Source organism: Rhipicephalus microplus, chromosome 5 (assembly GCF_043290135.1).
Source record: "Rhipicephalus microplus isolate Deutch F79 chromosome 5, USDA_Rmic, whole genome shotgun sequence".
Taxonomy (NCBI): domain Eukaryota; kingdom Metazoa; phylum Arthropoda; class Arachnida; order Ixodida; family Ixodidae; genus Rhipicephalus; species Rhipicephalus microplus.
In genome coordinates, this window is record NC_134704.1 from 143,925,374 (window position 1) to 143,946,834 (window position 21,461).

Genomic DNA, 21,461 nt, shown 5'->3' on the forward strand with positions numbered 1-21,461 from the left:
TTTCTCCGTCTCAATGCTCGGCAGTGCTACAGCATCGGGATAACGCGTTGCCATGTCCACCATTGTCAGTACGTACTTGTTTCCGCCCTCTGACATCGGTGATAATGGACCCACAATATCAATGGCTACTCTCTTGAAAGGGGTGTCAATTATAGGAGTGTTGCCGAGAGGTACACGACCCACCAAGTGCTTGGGAATAGTTCTTTGACATATATCACACGATTTAACAAATCGTGTGATGTCTGACTGAACCCCTGGCCAGTAGAACTCTTCGAGTACCCGGTCGGTAGTTCGTTTAATTCCCTGATGGCCCAAAAGGATGCCTACGTGGGCCATTTTCATAACAAATTGTCGGAGGCACCTTGGTACCACAAGCTGATTCACCTGCCTCTTAGAGTGAAGGGTGTACTTGCGATAGAGGATACCATTCTTCGTGAAGAACAATATTTTAGCAAACCTGGTCTTGACCTCTTTGTTGACGGCTTCGAAGCATTTCCGCAGGCTGCTGTCTTCCTCCTGTTTGGTTTTAAAGTCCTGTGGGCTGATGTCTAAGGGGTTTATAACTGGAGCCGGAAGTAGATGTGGATTTCCTGCCTTTCGGTTCACTGCAGCAACTTTTGTCTTGCAACGTGTTTTCCTTGCAGCCGATGTTGAAGTCTTTGCATACAAGGGTCCGTGTGCAGAACCGATTTTTTTTTTGCGCCAGAGTACTCTTCTGCAGTGTTCTGGGTGTAAAGACGGCTCTTCCAATCGTTATCAGGATTGTGAGCATCTCGAACGCCTTCCACATTTCCCAAGACAACATCATATAAAGGAGTATCCATACAAAGGGCTCGAGTTTTGCCAGTGAAGAACGGTGAAAAAATTTCCACGTGTGCTTCAGGCAGCTTCATCAACCGTCCGTCCAGGAGGTAAATCGAGGAAATCTTTCCAGTCAGCTTGCTATCCGCCACAAGAGACCTTTTGACAATGATTGAATTGCATCCGGTATCTCTCAGTACTGTTGCGGGATATCCTTCGAGTACACCTTCGCCCGTGGGCATCGATTTTTCCTTCAGCTTGGCTGGACGCGTTTCTGCGCACTCCGGACTATAAGGAACACAAAGGGAAGCCTGCGACTCTGAATTAATTATCTTGGCTCCATCTCTTTGTTGAAAAGAGCATGAGGCCTTCTCAACGCTGTTGGCCCTTTTGGAGCAGTCAGCTGTTTTATGCCCAGTGCGGCGGCCTTTTCCACAAAAGGGTGGCTTTGTACCTGGGCCCCTTGTGTTGGTCCAGCAATCAGCTGCTCTGTGACCCTTTTTGTTGCAAAGGAAACACTGCGGTCTCTCTTTGTCATCTTGCCGCTTAGACGTTCCAGTTTGACCTGGAGGCTTGCTCAGGATATCGCCTTTACATTTGCCAAGGTTAATCAACCCCTGGGCCTCCAAGTAGTGGTCTGTAGCCTCCGCAAGTTTTTCAAGGCTTTCACAGTTTCTTTCCTTAAGAAACATAGCGAGTTTCTCATGGCATTGCGCGAGAAACTGCTCCGAGACAATTTTGTCTCGCAGAGCATCGTAGGTCCGGTCTGTCTTGGCCATTTCTTGCCAATGGTCAAAATAACCTAATAGACGCCCGGCAAACTGCGTGCCCGTTTCAGAATTATTTGGTTTGGCTGATCGAAACTTTGTCCGATAGCCTTCTTCTGTGAACCTAAAGCGTTGTAGTAGCGTTTTCTTCAACGTTACGTAGTCCGTGGCATGTTCTGGTGCCATCCTACCAACTACACTCAAGGCCTCTCCGGTCAAGCAAAGGCTTAGTGATATAGCCCATTTGTCTTGCGGCCAGTCTTGACTAGTAGCGACGTTCTCAAATCGCTGTATATATGCGTCCAGCTCATCGCGTTCCTCGTTAAAGGCTGGGATGAGTTTATGTGGACTTTGGTAGCTCTGCGTGGTGCCTACGGGCGCACCCTCGGTAAGCTGCCCAGTAGTTGTGCTACCTGCTGTCGCACCTAACTGATGCAACCTTAACTTGAGCTCAAGAACTTCTTTCTCTGCTTGTAATCTAGCGACTGCCTCTGCCTCGGCTTCTTTCGCGGCATTTCGTTCAGCCAGACGAGCGTCACGTGCCTCTTTTTTCGCGTGCGCGTTCTTGGTCCATCCATTCTTTTAGTGCTGATCCACTTAACCCCAATTCCTTTCCGATCGCCGTCAGCTTATCTGCCTCCATCATCGACCGTCACACACGCATATGCGATGTGATACTCTCCTTAGATGTAACAAGAGTAGTCCTGTCGCGGATGCCAGATGTGTCGTGTGTTAGGTTCGTCACATAGCAAGGCGTGTGACGCGAGGAAGATGGAGACAGTGAGGAAAACAAACGGGAGTTATATTGGATGAACAAAAAAAAACTATTGCGCGTACAGTACTGTAAGTCGTACACGCGCGTGGTTCACACACAAAAGAAAAGAGTAACCAGTCTCACAGTCTGTGCCGTAGCCCGATGCCTTGAAGTGGGATCCGTTGCGTGCTCGGATGCAGTCGTCGCTTGGGTGCCAGGTCAGCATACCACTGTCTATATCACCAGGCCTAGGCGTAGCCGCACACTGTCAGCGACGTCGGCTCGGTAGACGTGGTCAGCAGCTCCGGTCTTTCGAGGGCGCTCGCCGTACCGGAGATGTCCACAGGACCACTCACCGAGAACTCGTGCTGGCCACGCCGCCACGCCGTGCCCCGAGGACGTCAATGGCTCGAGGACAGGAACCCGGCCTTTCGAACCTCGCGCGTAGTTGCGGGTTCGCCCTAGGCTCCCTTGCGTCGTCTTGCCGGCGTCCGAACGGCTTCGTTCTCCGCGAGCGTCTCCTCTTCTTTTTTTAATGGGCGCGCTGCAATGCCCCTTCATTCTTCTCATCTTCTAAATGATGTGGTGCTGTCGTCTGCTAGGCTCGCATTTTTAAGGTACTACATCACAGTCGGATTCCAGAGAAGGGGGGAAGAGATTTGGCTTGCGAAGGCTACGCAGAGGAGCGGCAAAGGTTTCGAGCTCGCCTCCTCTCGTCCTCGTTCCACGCCGCTTCAAAAAAAATTCTGTCTTTTTCCGCTCGTGATGAACAGATTAAAAACCTTTTTGTGGCAAAATGTTCTTTATCGGATACCCAACAGCTTTCAGTGTAACTAAAAATCGGTATGGGGCTTGGTGAGTGGCCCCTCTGGCGACTTGTCCACCAACACCCTGGATCAGACAAAGATCTACTCACCAACCTGGTGGACAAATACATCAACTAATCCAACCAACTAGCGACACCACTACCGCCCTAAAAGGTAAACCCAACCCAACTCTAGATGCCGACATCACAGAAGCCGAAGTTATGCAGCCATTCTAAAGCTTGGCACAACTTTGGCACCAAGCTCACACGGCGTCTCCAACAAAACAATCCGCAACCTTGACGCTACGTCAGTAACTGCCCTCACTGAATATTTCAACGAGTGCTGGCAAGCCAGCAGCATACCAGAAGAATAGAAGCACGCAAAAAAGTGTTTATACCAAAGCACAGAAAAAAAAGCAGATTTATGAAATCTTCACCCCATCTCGTTAACTTCATGCCTTGGCAAACTTTTTGAGAACGGTTTCCTGGCTCGGCTAGAAACACTTGCAGAAGTGCAAGACCATTTCCCTCCAACCATGTTCGGTTTTCGCGCCCACTTATCTACTCAAGGTGCCCTAGTAGAATGCTACCACAATTTATTGAAAGACTGTACGTGCGGACACGGGAGCAGCGCTAGGCATTGACTTACGCAAGGCGTTCGATAACATGAAACATCAAGTGATAGCCCAGCACTTCGCTTCAACAAACTCTGGGGAACGTACTTGCAAGTACGTGTGCTCCTTCTTACAAGGCCGCACTGTGGAACTTTTTCTGAATGACAGCAATGCTTCGAAGTGCCCTATCCAAGAACGACATGCCACAGGGAGCCGTTCTTTCATCTTTCCTCTTCAACATTGTAATGAGCCAACTCTCACAGTTACTAGGCCGCATACCCAACATCCTACACACCCTATACGCGGACGAGGTGACGGTATGGAATACTACCGGCTCCGACGGACAGATCGAGGAGGCACTAGAACGCGCCGTGGACACTGTGGCCGAATACGTCGCGCCTGCGGGTCTGCAGTGCTCAGTGGAGAAATCGGAACTCATCCTTCTTCTTACCCTGACTACCGTAAGGTTAAACACCTGCCACTACCAACCATCACTATCAGGATCGCCGGATCCAAAATACCAATAGTGCAGCACATATGCGTTCTCAGCCTTCACGTACAAGCCGGCAAGAGCAATACCGTCGCACTAGAGAGGCTTGCAGTCAACGTCACTCAGACTGCCCGTCTGTTAGGAACAATGTCTGCGCGGAAACAAGGCAAGAAAGAAAATGAACTTCTCCAGCTGTTAAACGCCTTCGTAACCACAAGAATCACTTACGCTTTACCGTACCTACGACTCCACAAGGCTGAAAAAGAAAAAGTTGACAGACTTATTCGCACAGTCTACAAGACCGCCTTGGCCCTCTCCCTCTCCACATTTACCATGCACCTCCTGAGCCTTGGAATTCACAATACAATCGATGAAATTATCAAAGCACACCGAACTGCATAAACTAAACGATCGTGGGGTACTAAAACAGGAAGATGGATACTCCAACGTATCGGCATTCTCTCGTCACCAAGTGGACAAGACATAATATCGCTACTACCCCTCATCAGACAGTGCTTCGTTGTGCAGCCGTTGCCGAAGAACATGCTGTCTGGCATTCATGACAGTAGACCATTGGCCCGCTTCAGAAACCTTCATAGTACCTACATTACGAACACTAAGGTGGCTCACGGTGACCCGGCAAGATACTCAGCCCCCAAACAGGCTTATGCTATCAATGTCTCATCGAAACGTACCCCAGTCGATAAAGAGCCTACCACAATGTGTGCCGGCTCTATACGCACACAGGACCAAACCGAGGACGAAGAAGCTGTCATAGCACTTTCCGCAATAGCCGGATTTGAAACAATCATTAGTGATTCCGAATCTGCCACCACCAAATTTGCCCATGGCACTGTTTCCCCAACCACGGCGCAAATATTCCGTCCTCTGCGCCAAGCGGCACGCAATGCCTCAGACGACGCTCCTTCCAGCAGCACCGACGATGACGATCTCCATTTAATTCAACTCATCTGGGTCCCAGCGCACGCAGGAAACCCGGATAATGAAGCCGCCCACAGACAAGCTCGAAAACTCGTACGCCGAGCGGTGGGCCAGGTTTCGGACCACGATACCGAAGCAACCAAACCACTCATCACCTGTCACGACATCAAACAGTACTACAAGCTATCAAGGCAAATCAGACCACCCCCGCACCAACAACTAAACTAAGCTCCACAAATCACTTGGCAGCGGCTTCAAACGAACTCATTCCCTTCACCGTACATATACAGACACATATACGCAGCCTTATTCATTATCTACGTGCACCCTTTGCAAGACACAGGCCGCAACCTTGAACCACATCATCTGGGGATGCAGCAAGGACCCTCCCCCACCAATTTTTCTAGGACAGTCACCTTCAAGTGAGGCCTGGGAGAGAATCATCATGACTACAAGCCTGGGCACCCAGCTCCGGGCCATCAAACGTGGTGACGAGGTGGTGACCAGCCATGGCCTGACAGCCCTCGCCACTTACGAAACCGTCAGCTGCCTTGATAAAGCTGTTTACTACTACTATCCTTGCAATTGAACGCCCGTTGTTTATGCAGCAGGCTTTCCTTGCAGCTGAACACTCCCCGGGTGTTGCTCACGTCTGAAGGACGAAGCCATGCTATTCACATTGAGTGCAAGGTACGAATTTTGTGGTGTGGAACCTGCTATCAGGACATTTGCTCATTTCCTTCTCGCTTGATTTATCTCACCATTGTGCTTTTCAGCAGACATGTGGCTAAGCTTTCACCGTACCAAGAGCCGCAGAATTGATACTATGCCTTGGTTATTTTGGTTCTTTAGAAAGAGGTAATGCCATGACCTAACGGTGGCAGAAGAGAGCAATGAAGTTGTGGCTACTATGGCCAAGCAAACAACCGTTTGCTCCAGGTTCCTCTTTGTCGTTTTCTCTGGTGATGACATGCACGACAGGACAGCGCGCGTATACGTTTCTACTCAGCCTACGTCCCGAACCGCAAGAACGTTGCCTTAGTTTAGCCACAGAGAAGTTATAGTGGCTTGGGATGAACTGCTAAGCCACGGAGCAACAATTTATGTGGATAGATTTTGTATGTAGCCTCGTGGTGGCTCCGATGAAGATGGTCTGAATGGACACGAAGAGCTTAATATACACTGATTTTCTAATTACTGAGCCGTGAGTGTCAAATTAGCAGCACACAAAAGCATGCGAAACACGCACAGATAAAAGAACGCGAACAAAGCGATTGTGTTTGTGTCTTTTTATTGTGCATGTTGTGGGGTTGTGATCGTTTCACCACTGGGCAGAATAGAAACGCTACCTGAAAACCCAAAGAAACATTTATTAGTAACAAGAAACGTTAAGCTGTAACCCTAATAAAACAAACACAGCCTACCTGGCCACTACACTTGCAATCCGCACATTATCATTCACCACACGCGTGCACACGCCTCTGCCATCTGTCGCCAACTCCCCGCGTATCTCGTCGGCTGGCGCTCTTGTATATGATCCGTGGCAAGCGCACACCCCGACTGCGCAGCACGTGTCATTGTTGAGTATGTGCGATTCCCACAATGTTTTGTGTGGTTTTGTGCGGCGCTTATTCAAAGAATAAAGAATGAAACGTTCGTATAACTGGTAAGGTATTTAAATGTGGCTTAATGAAAAAAAATGTTTATGTATTTTCTATCGCACATAGCCCAAGGAATCAAACGATGCCACATTGATGAGAACAACGGGTCAGCTTGCATACGTCGGCGGCTCGCATTGTGGCGATAATGCGGTAGTCGCAGAGATTATCAAACTTACTTGGACATTATTTTTCTAATTATGGTAGCAGTAACCAGCGCTATTACAACGAAGGTGGTGATGACGTAAGGTAACGAAGCGATGCAGTGTTTTGTGTGGCCACACCAAGATCACAGGTAGGTTTGCTTTGCGGCGCAATCATGTTCACCGGCAGATCCGGGTTACGTAGCGGAGTTTAGCCACTTCAACGAAAGAATAGGTATCGCGTTTCTTCTGTTGGCTATTCTACAAACGTTATATGGTAGAACATAAAGCTGGGCACGACTTGCTGGTTTAGCGACCGAGAAGCCATAGTTTCTTAGGATGGACTTATAAACACATAACTGCACATTTCAACCTATGATGATTCCACGGAGAGTCGTTTAACGGTGCTTCTATTTTTCTTTTTCTGCAGTTCGTAGTCTCCAACACGTTGAACACGAGACAGCACATGTCAAGATTGATGACAGTGGCCGAGCTCAAATCGAACTACTCCGTAAGTATGGACGTATTTCCTGTGTTAGATATTGCTGCGTATTTTCTTGCTTTGTGGCGTATTGTGACACCTAAATTGTTTATTCGAGCTTCAAGCCTGCTTCCTTCTCCATACGACAGTATTTACGCGTCCGAACAATAAAACGGACAGTTGGGCGAGTTGATGTTAAAGACAAACTGCAGCGCTGCGCTGTAGTTTGTCTCTTATACTCTCGTCCTCATTTTTGTCGCGCAAATATTCGTTCAAGATGCATCCAACTTGTAGATATATTCGACAGATATGTTTCAGCCTACTGAAATAACTATCAATGCTTGAATTGACCCTGCTCTATATGCACTAGAAGCTTGAAGACTCGTTCGACCATTTGGGTAAGAGCTCACGACATTGGCTAAGTAACCACTAACGTGGGTTCTTTCTTCTCATTTTGTCGCTAAGCTTTTGCTCGTATGGTGTGAACAGTGTCGCCAATGACCAGTAAAAAACACAAATGACCCTTGAGCTTCACTTGCAAGAGCAAAACACGATAGCTTAACTGAGCCACATTAGTACCACTTTCCCAATTGGTAGGCTAGCTTCGTTTCTCGCATCGGAAATTGTGCATGGCGTGAATTGAGAGACGAAGGAGAGGAGTATAGTGCAGCAGATGCTTGAAAAGCGGTTCGGACTGTTCTACCAAACGCCATGCTTGGACGGTATCGCGCATTGCGCCACTAGAAGTTGTAAAGAGATATTCTTCATTGCTTTTAGTGCCGAAGAGTGGGGAAGCCAGCCTTCAACCCACGAGCTCTCGCTTCCGATCTGCGAGGTCGTTCTACAACCAGACCGTGGTGGAGCGTGTCAAGAACAAGCGGGCGTCACGTCGATCCCAAAGTACAACGATTGTGAATATGGTGAATCAGCTGATCTAATCGCACTAGTTTGAGCTCTCGACGCGTCAAGTCCTCCACAGCCGGCTGAAGACGATCGAGACGGAGTTAAATGCACTGAACGCTGAGCTGAAAGCCTTCCTGACAGGCGAAAAGTCGCATACGACTACGATTCCGTCACGGAATATGAAGGCGCTGCTGACAGCGCTTTGGCCCTGCTCGGACACGGGACTCGCTCGCTGGATTCCGTGCCGACTGGTTGTGCCCTCACGATCTCCGACGACAGTGCAGCTCTGACCGACTGGGCTGGTCCTACGCCACCTCCTGATGCCGGTCCTCGGCGACGACGACAGCGTAGCTCTGGCCGACTGGATTAGCCCTACGCCAACTTCTGACGCCGACAAGAGCTCTCGCCAGTGGTGCCCCGACCTCGGACTCCTGCAACCGTGTCCATCTTACCTGTCTTCTCCTTACTTCCGTCGTTTGCTGTCCCTGCGCCTCACTCTATCCTTCCTCTCTCTCTCTTTACCTATTAGTCCTAATATTTTAATCCCTTCTTTATCCCCATTCTTCGTAAGCTACTATTGAGGTGTGCTGCCCATGAGAGACAGTTACGGGGCTTCCTTTTCTGATTTTTTCATTTAAAATACCCCCCCCCCCCCATTGAACACCATATGAACAGGTAGAGGTCTTTTTACCGGCTTTGACGGTGTCTCTGTCTCCACGTACAACCGCTGCTGAGGACCCACCAGTGACCTAAGAGAGGGAAACGATGCTTACTCAACGTGAGTTGGGCGCAAGATTGCTCAAGTTAGAACTTTGGTGGTTTTAGGGCACTTTAAACTCAATAAAAGCCATTTTGGGCCATGTTCAGACACTCCGCGAACGGAAACCTGAGCTTGTCTAACACGTCCTTATCCCACAGTTTTGCGTAGATCCTTCAAATCAAACCTAATCAAATTATCGTATAATTCCAACCTGTTTATTTTTCAACAAGTCGTGGTCCCTCGCGCAAAAAGTGCTTATAAAACCACTTGACGGAGCCGCTGCTCAAGTCATCGCCAGAACAAAGGCCACAAATTCATCGTACCACCACACACATCTCTCATGAGTAAAGCGGGCACGCGACACCTGCTAACGGTGTGCAAGTGGCAATGGTGTTTGAAGCCGCAGAAAAGTACCCAATTGTGCGCACTCCTGCCACGTCCACGCACGTGATTCGCTGCCTAGAAGCGTGTGGAACCCCATTTTTCCCCATTATGGCCACCTGAGCCATAATGGGGAAAAATGCCCCCACCTCATCGAAGAGAACCGTGAGGAAATGCGAGTGCATTTCTGGCTCTGAGAGAGAGTACCGTTGCTGTCAGGCATTCGCATTCACCGACTTCTGCCGTCACGCTCGAAGGCGCCCAGTCAGGGAACGGTCAACAATCAGAAGCGAGCGAACGGAAAGTGGGGTGCCAGCGTTCTTGCTCGGCTTTGGCATTTCACAGTGGCTTCTCAAGCACATAATATCGGATGTTCTCAAAAGGCGCCCAGCCAGTGAACGGTCGAGAGAAAGGCGCGAGTGGACGGAGAAGTGGGGCGCCAGTGTTCTCAGCTTGGCGTTGGCGTTTCACACCGGCGTCTCCAGATTACATTTCCGGCTGTTCTTGAGAGGCACCCAGCCAGTGAACGGTCGAGAGAGAGGCACGAGTGGACGGGAGAGTGGGGCACCAGCGTTCTCGGCTTGGAGCTGGCATTTCACAACGGCGTTTCGAGCACACAGTTCCGGTTGTTATTCAGAGGCGCACAGCCAGCGATTGGTTGTGAGAGAGGCGCGAGTGGATTGGAGTTGGGGCACCGGCGTTCTCGGCTCGACGTTGGCGTCTCACACCGACCTTTGGAGCCCACATTTCCGAATGTTTTTGAGGGGCTCCCAGCCAGAGAACAGTCTAGAGTGAGGCGTGAGTGGACGGGAAAGTGGAGCGCAGGATTGAGAGAGAGCGTACGGTGAGAAAAGGAGTGGTGAAGCACTTCACCTACCGTCTCCTACACTCTCTCGTACCAACTGCTCCGGTTGCTAGGGACGTGGATAAGTACGCGCGCCCACACCTGTTGCCGTGGCAGAGGGAGTGAGAGCGGAGAAATAAGACCTGTCGGCGTGAAGACATCGCCTTGGACCACGCCGGATGTTTTACATATCCCGTCTAAGAAATTCATTCGCATTTAAAAAATGCCTCCCTCCGCACACCTATCCATGGGGGAACTCGAATCGCAGAGTGGGGTGGGGGTATCGCGTCAATGTTGCGTAATGTGGAATGGTATGGGAATGCCTAATTGTTATTTCGTCTTTTTTATTTCTATCTATTGAATGAAGGAGAGGCTTTTCGTTAAGCGTCATGCGACAGGCAAGTAAAGACGCCCGTGACAGAATTTTTAACGCGCGATGCAGTGGCTACATATACGGGGTAGACAGTCAATGGTTATGCATCCCGAGCAGGGTTTTTCCTTACTAGAAGGTGCTGGCTCCGTCAGCCTTGTGAGTTGAGAGAAAGGTTGGGGACCGAGAGTTTTGCAGGTTTTCTCCTGCGCCAGCACTAGACGCGAACATGCGGAACGAGAAGCAAAACGCGATCATGCATCGTGGAGGTGTGAACAGCACCACTATCGACGCCGAAGCGAGACATCGTGTGACTAAGAAATGCTCTGCCTTTAGAAATCGCAGCATATACATGGAGTGAATGATGATGAGTGGGGCGCAGCGTGCGTCTGTCTACGTGTTCATCCGTCCATGTGTCCGGATGGACAGATGAATGGATGCACAGAAGCATGGACGGACAGATGGACACGCACAAGCACGAACGTACAGAAGCATGGACGGATGGACGGATGGTGCTTCGCCACACAAATCATCATTCACTCCGTGGACATACAGTGAGGAGTACTAACGTCATCTAGTTATATTATTCCCACGGACATATACACTCAACGGCATCTATCGAGCAATTCGTGAACTAGAGGTGGCTACATACTACTACCATTCCTCCCCTCCTATGTAGTACTACTTCTAGTACTACATGGGAGGGAAGGAATGATCCACGGCCTAAAGAGCTTCGTCCTTAAAACTTGGCAGAAGAAATGGCATTGTTCGGTTGAGTGCCAGAGAAAGACGGCTGAAGAAGTCACAGCTGTACTTGCAGCGGGAAAAGTGGGCTCAGGGCTGCAGGGATCCGCATGGACTCGGTAAGACGTGAGTTACAGCGAGGCTCTCCGGGTTTGTAGTACCCTCACCACAGCAGTTACTGACGCTTCAGCAGCACTTTTTCTTGTTGACCGGATGAAAGTCCTACACTCTGCATTCCCCGCAGCACCAGGTAATCGGTTGGCCTGTATAGCTAGGCTTAACCTTTCCAATCCGAGAAAGAGCGTGAGGTCGACCACAGTACAAGAAAGGGAGACAAGTCACCCTGATTTTAGTTGACGAGGATGATCGTGACATGTCTCCCAGTAATCAGCGATAGGAACGTGATATGTGGTTCTTAGCAGACCATGCGAACAGTAATGACAATCGATTACGGCACGAGCGCATGATAGTAGCCACAAAGCGGCCGTTTTGAAAGTAGCTTAGGGTTCAAGTACATAACCTAACGTGAATTGAGGGCCCAGTTTTTGTACTGATTATTTTGTGTATGTTTCTTTATGGTGTGAATTTCGAGTGTTTATTTTCTCCTTCGATTGTGTGTAAGGACGTCAGTTTGTGTCGTACTTTGGACTTTTGACACTCATTCTCATCTGAATAAAGCAAACATTTTGAAACGTGAAGTGAATGAGACACTAGCATCTGGAGAGGGTCGGCACACTAAATCCGTCAATTCATGAATTGACGTATGAGCCTTGCTGAAGGTGTATGACAAAGTACAAGTGAACGAGGGAGGGCTCACGAACAGTTAGCGCTATGCCGTACGCAGCTGAGTAAGGTACCGCTGAAAATTATTCTTGTTGTCATCGTGTTTCACTACTGCAAGCGCGAAATAGCATGGAGTCAGGTAACTTTCGACTGCTGCTTGCACTCATGGTCACCCTTTCAGTTCCAAGTTTTCGGAACAGGGGATGCAGTGTCTGCTGAAGTTGCTTTGGGTCCAAGTGGAGTGCCGAGAGCGAAGCGCACAGATGTCGGCTGCAGCATTAGGGACTTCATCCTCAATGAGCACTTGTAGCGATGTTACTCAGAGCTTCCGGAAGCCTCTGTCACTTCCGTGTGCCAGAATGCTTCATAACAGAACAAATGTTTCTTCCACACCCTGCGTCTTTAATCGGCGTCTGAACATATCAAGCATAGCAGAGAAGCTCAATTTCTCACAGTGGATGGCCGTGACTTAGATGTACCGCCACAGGACACCTGTAACGAGAGTGCCGCCACAAAGTACAGTTGCAGATGATGTCAAGCATGCAGATATCGTCATGTGTCCATTAGGGGGGCAGCTGAAAGTACATGTGCAGCAAGATAAAGCGCTTCTGATGCTTCTGTAGGTGACGTGATGGCGTCCGATATAGACGTGCCGTCGTCGCAGGTTAAATGAAAGGACGTGACATGCAGGATGAAGCGAGCTGCCGAAGTAGAGCAGCGGCAGCAGCTCCCAGCCAGTTAGAAGCCTACAAAAATTTAGGCTCTGCGTGCCGTGAGCTACCAGCGCTCGTCATCTTTTTCATTAGCCGGCTGCCCGCCCCTAGCGCTACGCTACAAGGGCTCTTCGCCTAGCGGGTTACGCGATAAAAAATGAACAAAATCTACAAGAATGTCCGGGCCGCGAATCGAAAGGGTCCGAGAACAGTCCAGGTCGTCAACGGAAGGGACTATCGGCAATAAGTGGGTCTCTGGCGGGCGACACTGGGAATGGCGCAGCGGACGAAGGTGGCGACGCAGGTACACTGTTGGAAGGAGTGGACGAGAGTCGTGTTGAAGGGGCCGTTTTGGCAATAGCGAGTACCAAAGACAGGGTGAAAAAGTGTGAAGGGCCGAGAACACACATGGCCCATTTCGGTGCGGTCGGTTGTCGCGCGCACTCGGGCACTGATGCTTAAAAGGATTGTAGCATGCGATCTATTCTAGTGGGTGTAGTTGTACGTCCTTGTTGGGGCTTGTAGGAACGTTGACAGGTAATGTGGTCAACCCTGGTAGTATGTTGACGGTGCTGGTACGTTCGCTTCCGGTGGCACATTACCGGCTGCAGCAGCCAGCTGGTCTGTTGAGTAGGGTGCAGACAAGTTGGAAGTTGTGCGCTATGGACCGACGAAGTGTGACGTGACTTAGCGGGATGACGAGCCGGCTCAGAGGGCACTGATAGATGGCTTTTTCTGGCCTTTGACGACCTGTAACGCGTAGGCGAACGCCGATGAGTCGCCGCGTTGTTCGAGCGAGAGCCGATGTTGGGCAGCGCGAGATCGAGTGGCGGGTCTGTGGCGTCACAGTTGCCAGGGGTCGTTAACGACGTTGAAATGCTCGAGCACGCGTACGGAGTGGTAGGCAGATGATTTACCTGCGTGTCTGTTGGGGCATGCACGGTGTGCTCCACCTCTAGTGAGCCAGGCGTGTGGTCCTCGGGATTTTCTGACATCGTTGCAGCATCATGCACGTTCAGCCGTACATGCTGTGGGGCTTGAACTTCTGTGGGATACATAGAGGATGATGTTAGTAGGTGCTGGCAGTTCACGAGGTTTTTAGCAGCAGGAACCGTTGTGCCGGGGAAACTGATGGTGTGCAGTGTCACAGCGGGCTCTGGCTCCTTAGTGTGAGTGGTATCGTGGGCCTCCACATGTGCCAGAACAGGCAGGGAGTCTGCAGGAAGGTCAGCTGACCCAGCTGAGGTCATCGAATTGCCTGGGGCAGACAATTCAGCTGACCAGGTTTCTGCAGCATATCTGACGGTGCACGGGGCAGCAGCCGGTGCCGAATCTGCGACAGAGAGAAGTGGCCGTGCCTTTGTTGGCAGAACCGGCATATCAGAGGCAGGATTAGTGGACTCCGGGGTCGTGGGTCTCTGAAACGACAGGTCGATTGGCATGGAAGTTTGGTCTCCGTTACCTGTTTAGCAAGCTAGTGTAGGCAGAGGAATGGTCTGAACTAGATGTGGTGCGGGAGGCGTCCTGGATGGTGATGGGCCAGGTGCAGTTGTGTCGCTTTTGGGAGAATTATCACGTTTGCTGCCGTAAACCTTAAGCACGGCGTCTGGCAGCTCATCGTACGGGCGAGGTCTCCAGGAGAAGTATGTGAGGCGGCGTTTTAGGTCATGTGGAAGGTGATAATCCAATACCTCGTACATGAACTCTTTGATCCAGATGCCGTTGTGATACAAGGCCGCCGCAAACTCTTCGAACCACGACTCTAGGCCAGAGGTTCAAAATGGCGGGAGTGGCGGTTCGAATTGGGGCTTCCAGGCTTGCGCTGACTGGAAGATAGCGGTGGAGCTCGGCGGCAGTAGTGCAGCGCCGGTCCCTTGTTTGTGTGTCCGTGGTCACCAATTGTATGGACTTGACGGCGTCAGACGTAAACGTGCCATCCTCGCAGGTTAAATGAAATGACGAGACGTACATGAGGAAGCGAGCTGCCAAAGTGGAGCAGCGGCCGTGGCGTTCAACAAGCTAGAAGCATCGAGCATTCTAGCCACCAGCGCTCGTCATCTTTTTCATTAGCCGGTTGGCCGCCACTAGCGTTACTCTCCCCTTCTATGCATGTTGCTACAAGTGGCACAATTTCTGGTAACAACGCCGCTGTTTTTCCGCAGACGTCTTGTGCGGGGATGTCGACAGCGGCACGCGGCTATTAAATAGCTGGAGGTTTCAACAACGGCAATCAGGTAACGTTAGTATGGGCAGATGTTTACGGGAAGCTCAAGCTCGCATCTATTCGGGAGATAGATTTTGTTCGAAGTGTCTTTGAATCTGAGCGACCTCTACGTACTCGACGTGCGAAGGTTGTTAGGGTCACGCTTCGCACTCAACACAAAAACAGTTTAGTGTAAATAGAGCTGTCATCGTCCCTTTCATCTGCGGAGACATCATTGAACTGCAAAAATATATTCAGTTCATGAAGTCGTTGTTGCAGAGGGTGAGACATTGGTGGATGCAATTTTTTTCCAAGCCTCACCTGCGAACCCAGAGTGAGTCTTCTAGTTGGATTCGACGACGTTTAGAAGGTAATACCAAACAACAGCGAAGTCCGGTGGGTTTCGAGCAACAGAGAGTTATTCATCATTATCACGAACACGTTGGGCACATTTTTTAAGAATCACCATCTGTCACGGAGCAAGGCGGACAGTATGTGAGCTCTCATATATGCATCCTACGAATAAGCATGCGTGTGAATGTGAACTCTTCCATTGCATCAGTTTTCGGAGGTTCTTGCCATCGACACTGTTGATTAGACAAGCCCGATGAGGCAAGATGACATTTATGTAAATATTTTCAGCGAAAACGATGATTTCAACAGGGTCACGATAATGTAGCTCTACCAGAGACATCAGCAGAGTGCAACCAGGTTGCCCATTGCGAAGGCGACATTTCGCCGAAGGAAGGCACTGAGCATCACGTCGAAACCACGATGCAACACAAGACAGACCATGTCAATCAAATGTCAGAAGTTATTCGCGGGACAGCCGCGACAATGAGCACGCCAGCTGCATTGGATGCCTCTTCGTACGGAGCAGTTAAGTTCTTTACGGACCAGCTTAAATAGGGAGTTGACGACCGAAACGCTCTTCGGGTCGAATGTATCGTCACCATCGCAACGACTTTCGACGGGTCACCCATTGCGACACCCAGACAAGCTCAGCAAATACTTCATTGTGAACGTTGGTGCGCTAATCCATTCCTTCTGCCGGTGTTAATGAATCTCACGAGGAGCTATGTGAGGAACTATTCTACTTAGATGGAGCTTAGATGTGTTGAGAAAGTTGTCCATTTGCATAAAAGAGTAGTATTCAAGACGGATAGTCGTAGAATGAAGTAAATGTATTCGAGACAATATTGTAGAGCTTCTCTATGCTTGCGCAAATCAAGTGGAAATTGTTGATGAGGGTTACTCGTTACGGGGAGGATTTGTGGAAGTGCACTGTTAAAGACAGCTTGCAGAGAGTATTAAGGGAATGTTAGTGACTTTGTCGGGGTGGAGGATGTTGTAAATTGTACACGGCGCAGATTGAAAAATGAAGACTATAGTTAGTGAAGCGGAGGGCTGAAGACAAGTTTATAGTGATCTATGTTGCGTCATGTTCGGGCAGCGCAATGGTACAATCTTGTATATGTCATACATCTCCAATTTACGAACGACGCTGATTTCTGCTACAACTCGCGATGCTGCCGGCACTATGATGGCTGAGAAACCGGCTCTTTAGTGTTATCGATTTAGCAGACGAATCTGCTGTTCGTAAACTAAACCAGTGTTTGCCTGTGCTATGCGCACCAGGGAACCAGTTGTTTGGGACTTCAAGTATTGTGAGCGTGATGTCAACGGTGGTTTCGGCGTAATACGCTTCTTTACGCTATTCAGCTCTCTCTGATACTCTCTTCCAGAGAACATATATGGCTGGCTTGAAGCATCCTACGGGCACGTAATGAGAGGTTCAACTGAGTTAAGCAAAGCAGAAAACACACGCCTAAAACGAGGCACTGGCGGTGCTCGACATTACTATTGCAGCACGTCGCATGAGAATAAAGCACTCATAATTACCTCCGAATGTCACAGATTTGGCAGGCACTTGAGGTGTTGATCGGATGATTACTATAGATCACGTTACAAATAAAATATCGCGATTGGGAAAATGCATAGCATACGCATTACGTTGAGGTACTAGGCTGACTGTGCCGTACAAAGAGCGCTGGTACACTCTTGGAAGCTTTGTGCCTCTGAATTTTAGCGGTATATTTTTACTTTTCAGGCCTTCTACGAAAATCGCATTGAACAAAAGTTCTTTCCGTTCTCAGCGAATCATTTACGGTTAAAGACAGGCGGGTAACTCTAAGAACTCTGAATCTAGTGCAAAAGATAGAATGATACTGCAACGGCGTTCACGCGACAAAAAGGGCTTCCCTTACGAGGCTCAAAACTGCGTGAGGCTAGGGCATGGTGCAAGGAAAATACCTTTGGCGTCGAAACTTCGCCACAACATGACCACATTGTTTTGGAGTCCTGATTGTTTCGTAAAACGCTGCCGAGAGGTCACATCATCCCAGAAATTCGTGGCACGCCTGCGGTCTGGACCATGTTCGAAGCAGGAGAGAAGATGCCTCTTCGATGCAAACATGACCTTGCCTGCAGTTTCGCCTCGCCGCGCTAGGCCACCACATCACAGCGCTCCACATGTAACTGCGGTCGGCACATACGTTTATAGCCGAACATAATCCGTCTTGGCGAGTGGCGAGTGTGAACGCTGCGCTCGTGGCCTTAGTGTTGGCCAAGGGCAACCATTGCTTGAGACTACGTAAAGTAATCATTCGGTGACGTTCACGGCGAGAAACCATTTAGAATATTGAAAAAACAGCTACTGCGTGGCTATGGCGCAGCCGATGAGGGATGATTGAATGAACAGTGCCAGGTGCAATATTCCGACGTCACGTGGCGCAGCTAGGGCGAAGTGTAGAGACAGCAAAATACAAGCACACTGGCTTATAGTTTGAAGTATACGCAAGCGCCGTGGCTGCTCATGGCATAACTACTCCTTTATCAATGTACTGTTCGCGAAACTCAATGGCTTGAAATATCGTTGCTTGGGGGTGATTGTCAAATGACAAAATCTTTTGCCGCTGTTTTGTTTTCATTTCAGGGTAAAGGATGGAACTGGGGGAACTTCTTCACACCCTTTGAAAACATCCAAGTGGATTATGTGTCGGACACCAGCCTTGTTAGGCTGGCACATCCACAGTTTATATTGGGCCTGAATAAGTTTCTCGAAGACTGGCTTGAAAAGTAAGAGCATGAATACCGTGTTCAGAATGTTTTTGACCACATAATTGTATGCTTTTCTAGTAGCCTGCTTTTGTAGTTGCTGTGTTTTCTTGTAATCAGCCTTCAAATAGTCGGTCAGTGTTTGATATACTGAGCGTGGTAAGCACAGGGGGGCGCAGGTGCATTCAGTAACGTCTGCGCAATGAAAAGCTTTGGGACGGTCGTCCCACACAATTTTTACTTCATGTACAACACCTGCTTGTGAGCCAGCCGGACCGCTCGGAGACATCCACATTACGTGAGTTGATTTTGCGGCGTCTTCTACCTACCCCGCAAGTGGCTGTTGTCCCAGCTAAGAATAATACTTTGTAAGAATTGACACAAACGGCCGATGACATGATGAACGCTGCTCCAGCAGTCATAAACGCGGGCCGCACCTTTGCAATTTCCGAAACAGATTCCCTTTGAGAAACGGTAAATTATCTTACAGCTAAAGTAGCCAACATGCGTCTGCAAATACTGAGCATTCGCGGCTTAAATGACCAGCCTCGTCCACACCCACTATCTCTTTCATGGTTCGCTCAGCAACGGCCCTTCTACGAGTCCTAGCACCGGTTTTCATGGCAGAGAACATGCTATCACCGGTGTTTTGCTGCCACGGCTCACGGATGAAGGCCTACTTACGATAACAGCGGTGGACAACAACGACCAATCATTTAGCTGCCTCTTCCACGTCACCTATAGACCCACAGTTTTTAGCTTGCTGGTAGACACTGGAACAGAAGTCAGCATAATCCTAGCTTCCAAAACTGACCGACGTCTCTGTGAGAAGTCAACTCCTTCACAAGCAATCAATTCTTTCATCATTCGAACTTACGAACTGATATTGATGATCCTTGATCTCGGTCGCTAGAAGAAACTGCGGTGGTTATTGTGGATAGCAGACGTACGGCAACCAATCATAGGCGCCGATTTTTGAAGGCATCGTTATCAGCGCGTGGCTAGGAAGTGCTGTTGCCTTGATGATTGCGATACCGGCTTATCTGCCAATGGTTTTGTGTCACGCGCTACCGCTCTGAACTCCACTTTTGTGAAAACGTCTACATCGCCATGTACGGCTCCGATCAACGAGCTTCAGGTGTTTATAACGCAGTCTCCAATGGACAACCCAATCACACTGTGACCGACTACACCGTTATCACAGGCCCACCTGTTCCCTGCCACCCTCGCCAACGTCACCCTGATCAACTTCTAATTGCTTCTAACCAGTTCGAGCACATTCACAAGTGCATTTCTTATTTACACTCTTGTTTCATGCGGTTTCCGCCCACAAAACCTGTCAGCAATGCTCAGTGCGGACGGCGCCTTATTATTCTAGAAGGTTCGGAATTATTATCAGTCATTCGGGTAAGACTGCACGCAAGACGCGAATACGACGCAAAAAACGTCGACGCAAACAGAGTAGGATTTGCACCGTCCTTGTGCAAAGGACTGATGGCCTGCAAAGGGTTATCAGTTATGATAGCCGGGCACTATCGAAGGCCGAAGTCGCCCCGCCACGGTGGTCTAGTGGCTAAGGTACTCGGCTGCTGACCCGCAGGTCGCGATATGGAATTCCGGCTGCGGCGGCTGCATTTCCGATGGAGGCGGAAATGCTGTAGGCCCATGTGCTCAAATTTGGGTGCACGTTAAAGAACCATAATTGGTCAAATATTCCGGAGCTCTCCACTAAGGCATTTCTTAAAATGATATGGTGGTGTTGGGACGTTCAACCTCACATATCAATCAATCACTAATCAAAGGCCGAAGTCAACTATTACACCAGGGAAAAACAGTACTTTCTCCCCATCTGCTCAGCGTCAAAATTGCGCCCTTACCTCTATGGCAGGCTTTTCAAAGTTGTGAGCGACCGCCATGCCTTCTATTGGCAAGCTAACAAAGAACCCTTCAGGTCACCCTGCACGGTGAAGCGTAAGGCTTCCAGAATTCGACATTGCCGCCGTGTACAAATCTGAAATGAAACATTCAAACGCCGACTGCTTGTCTCACGCCCCCGTCAATCCACCACTTCAGGACGACCAGAATGATGAGTGCTTCTTCAGAACAACCAGTGCCGATGACTTCGCGGAGAGACAGCGAGCCAACCCGAAACTAAGGGGCCTAGTGGAATACCTCAAGGGCCGCTCCACAATCGTTCCAAAAATTTTCAGGCGATGACTGGAGTCGTTTTTCGAAAAAAAATTGCCCCACTTCTATAGAGAAGCATACTTACATAAAGCATGGACACTCCCATAGGACCCAGCGGCTGAGCTACTGCGCTGCTTTCTGCACCACGAGTCGCTGGTCGGACCCTATAATATCTCCAGCATAAATAAAATAACAATTTTTGTTTTTTTCGATGCTGGAACTTCAACCCATACCCTCATGCTCCGAAAGCGAGTGTCTTTACTACTAGACTATGCTTCGTATGCTTCGTATGCTTCCACAAAGGGAATGCATGTGCAATACATATAAACTACAAGACTGTGCACCCTCAAAGCAAATGCAGAAATACAGCACCTTTTAGCCAGATTTTACAGATTTTTGTGGTAAAGCAATAAACGTTCTCACCGCGATACGATTCAGAGCGTATGTAGAAAATCGCACAGATCCATAAAATTTCTTTGAAAATATTAGATGCCAAACTTGGGTTTTGGTTGTGCACCTGATGCTGCTATTACATGTTTTGACAAAAAAATAAACGCGAGCATGGGTATGCCATCTAGTAGTTGGTAGCATTCTTTCTTGCTCGGCTGCGAAAAGGCTCGAGTGGCCACTCTCCATATAGAACTCCCATGCGGCTATATAATCTTTGTTTGTCTAGGATTCAACGCCGTGTCACTCCTGCATGTGTATCGCCTTTAGTGGGGGGTGGTCGTGGGGCTCGGCTGCCGAGTAGTCGAGCTTGGCAATGAACTAGTTTATTACCATCCTGGCCTTATGGCAGGGACACCAGACTAACCCATGGTCAAAGAGGAGTTTGCTTCTGAACAGCGTGATGGCCCTTGTTGGTAATATGCCCTTAAGTTACATGCGACAAGCTGCCTGAGAGTCTGAGACCACGTAAGCATAGGTACCCTAGTGGTCTACCACAGTGTTGTATGCACTCCTTTAAAACGGTAACGAAAGCTCGTTCCTTGTTGTTTCCC

At 49.3% G+C, this 21,461-nt stretch overlaps 1 protein-coding gene across 1 annotated transcript in view; it reads left to right on the forward strand.

Moving 5' to 3' along the window:
- LOC119173357 (uncharacterized) overlaps positions 1–21,461 on the forward strand; it is a 420,783-nt gene that overhangs the window by 263,594 nt on the left and 135,728 nt on the right. The window contains exons 9-10 of the mRNA XM_037424210.2: positions 7,405–7,485; positions 18,152–18,294. Of these exons, the coding sequence (XP_037280107.2) occupies positions 7,405–7,485; positions 18,152–18,294 (224 nt within the window). The remainder of the gene's footprint in view (positions 1–7,404; positions 7,486–18,151; positions 18,295–21,461) is intronic.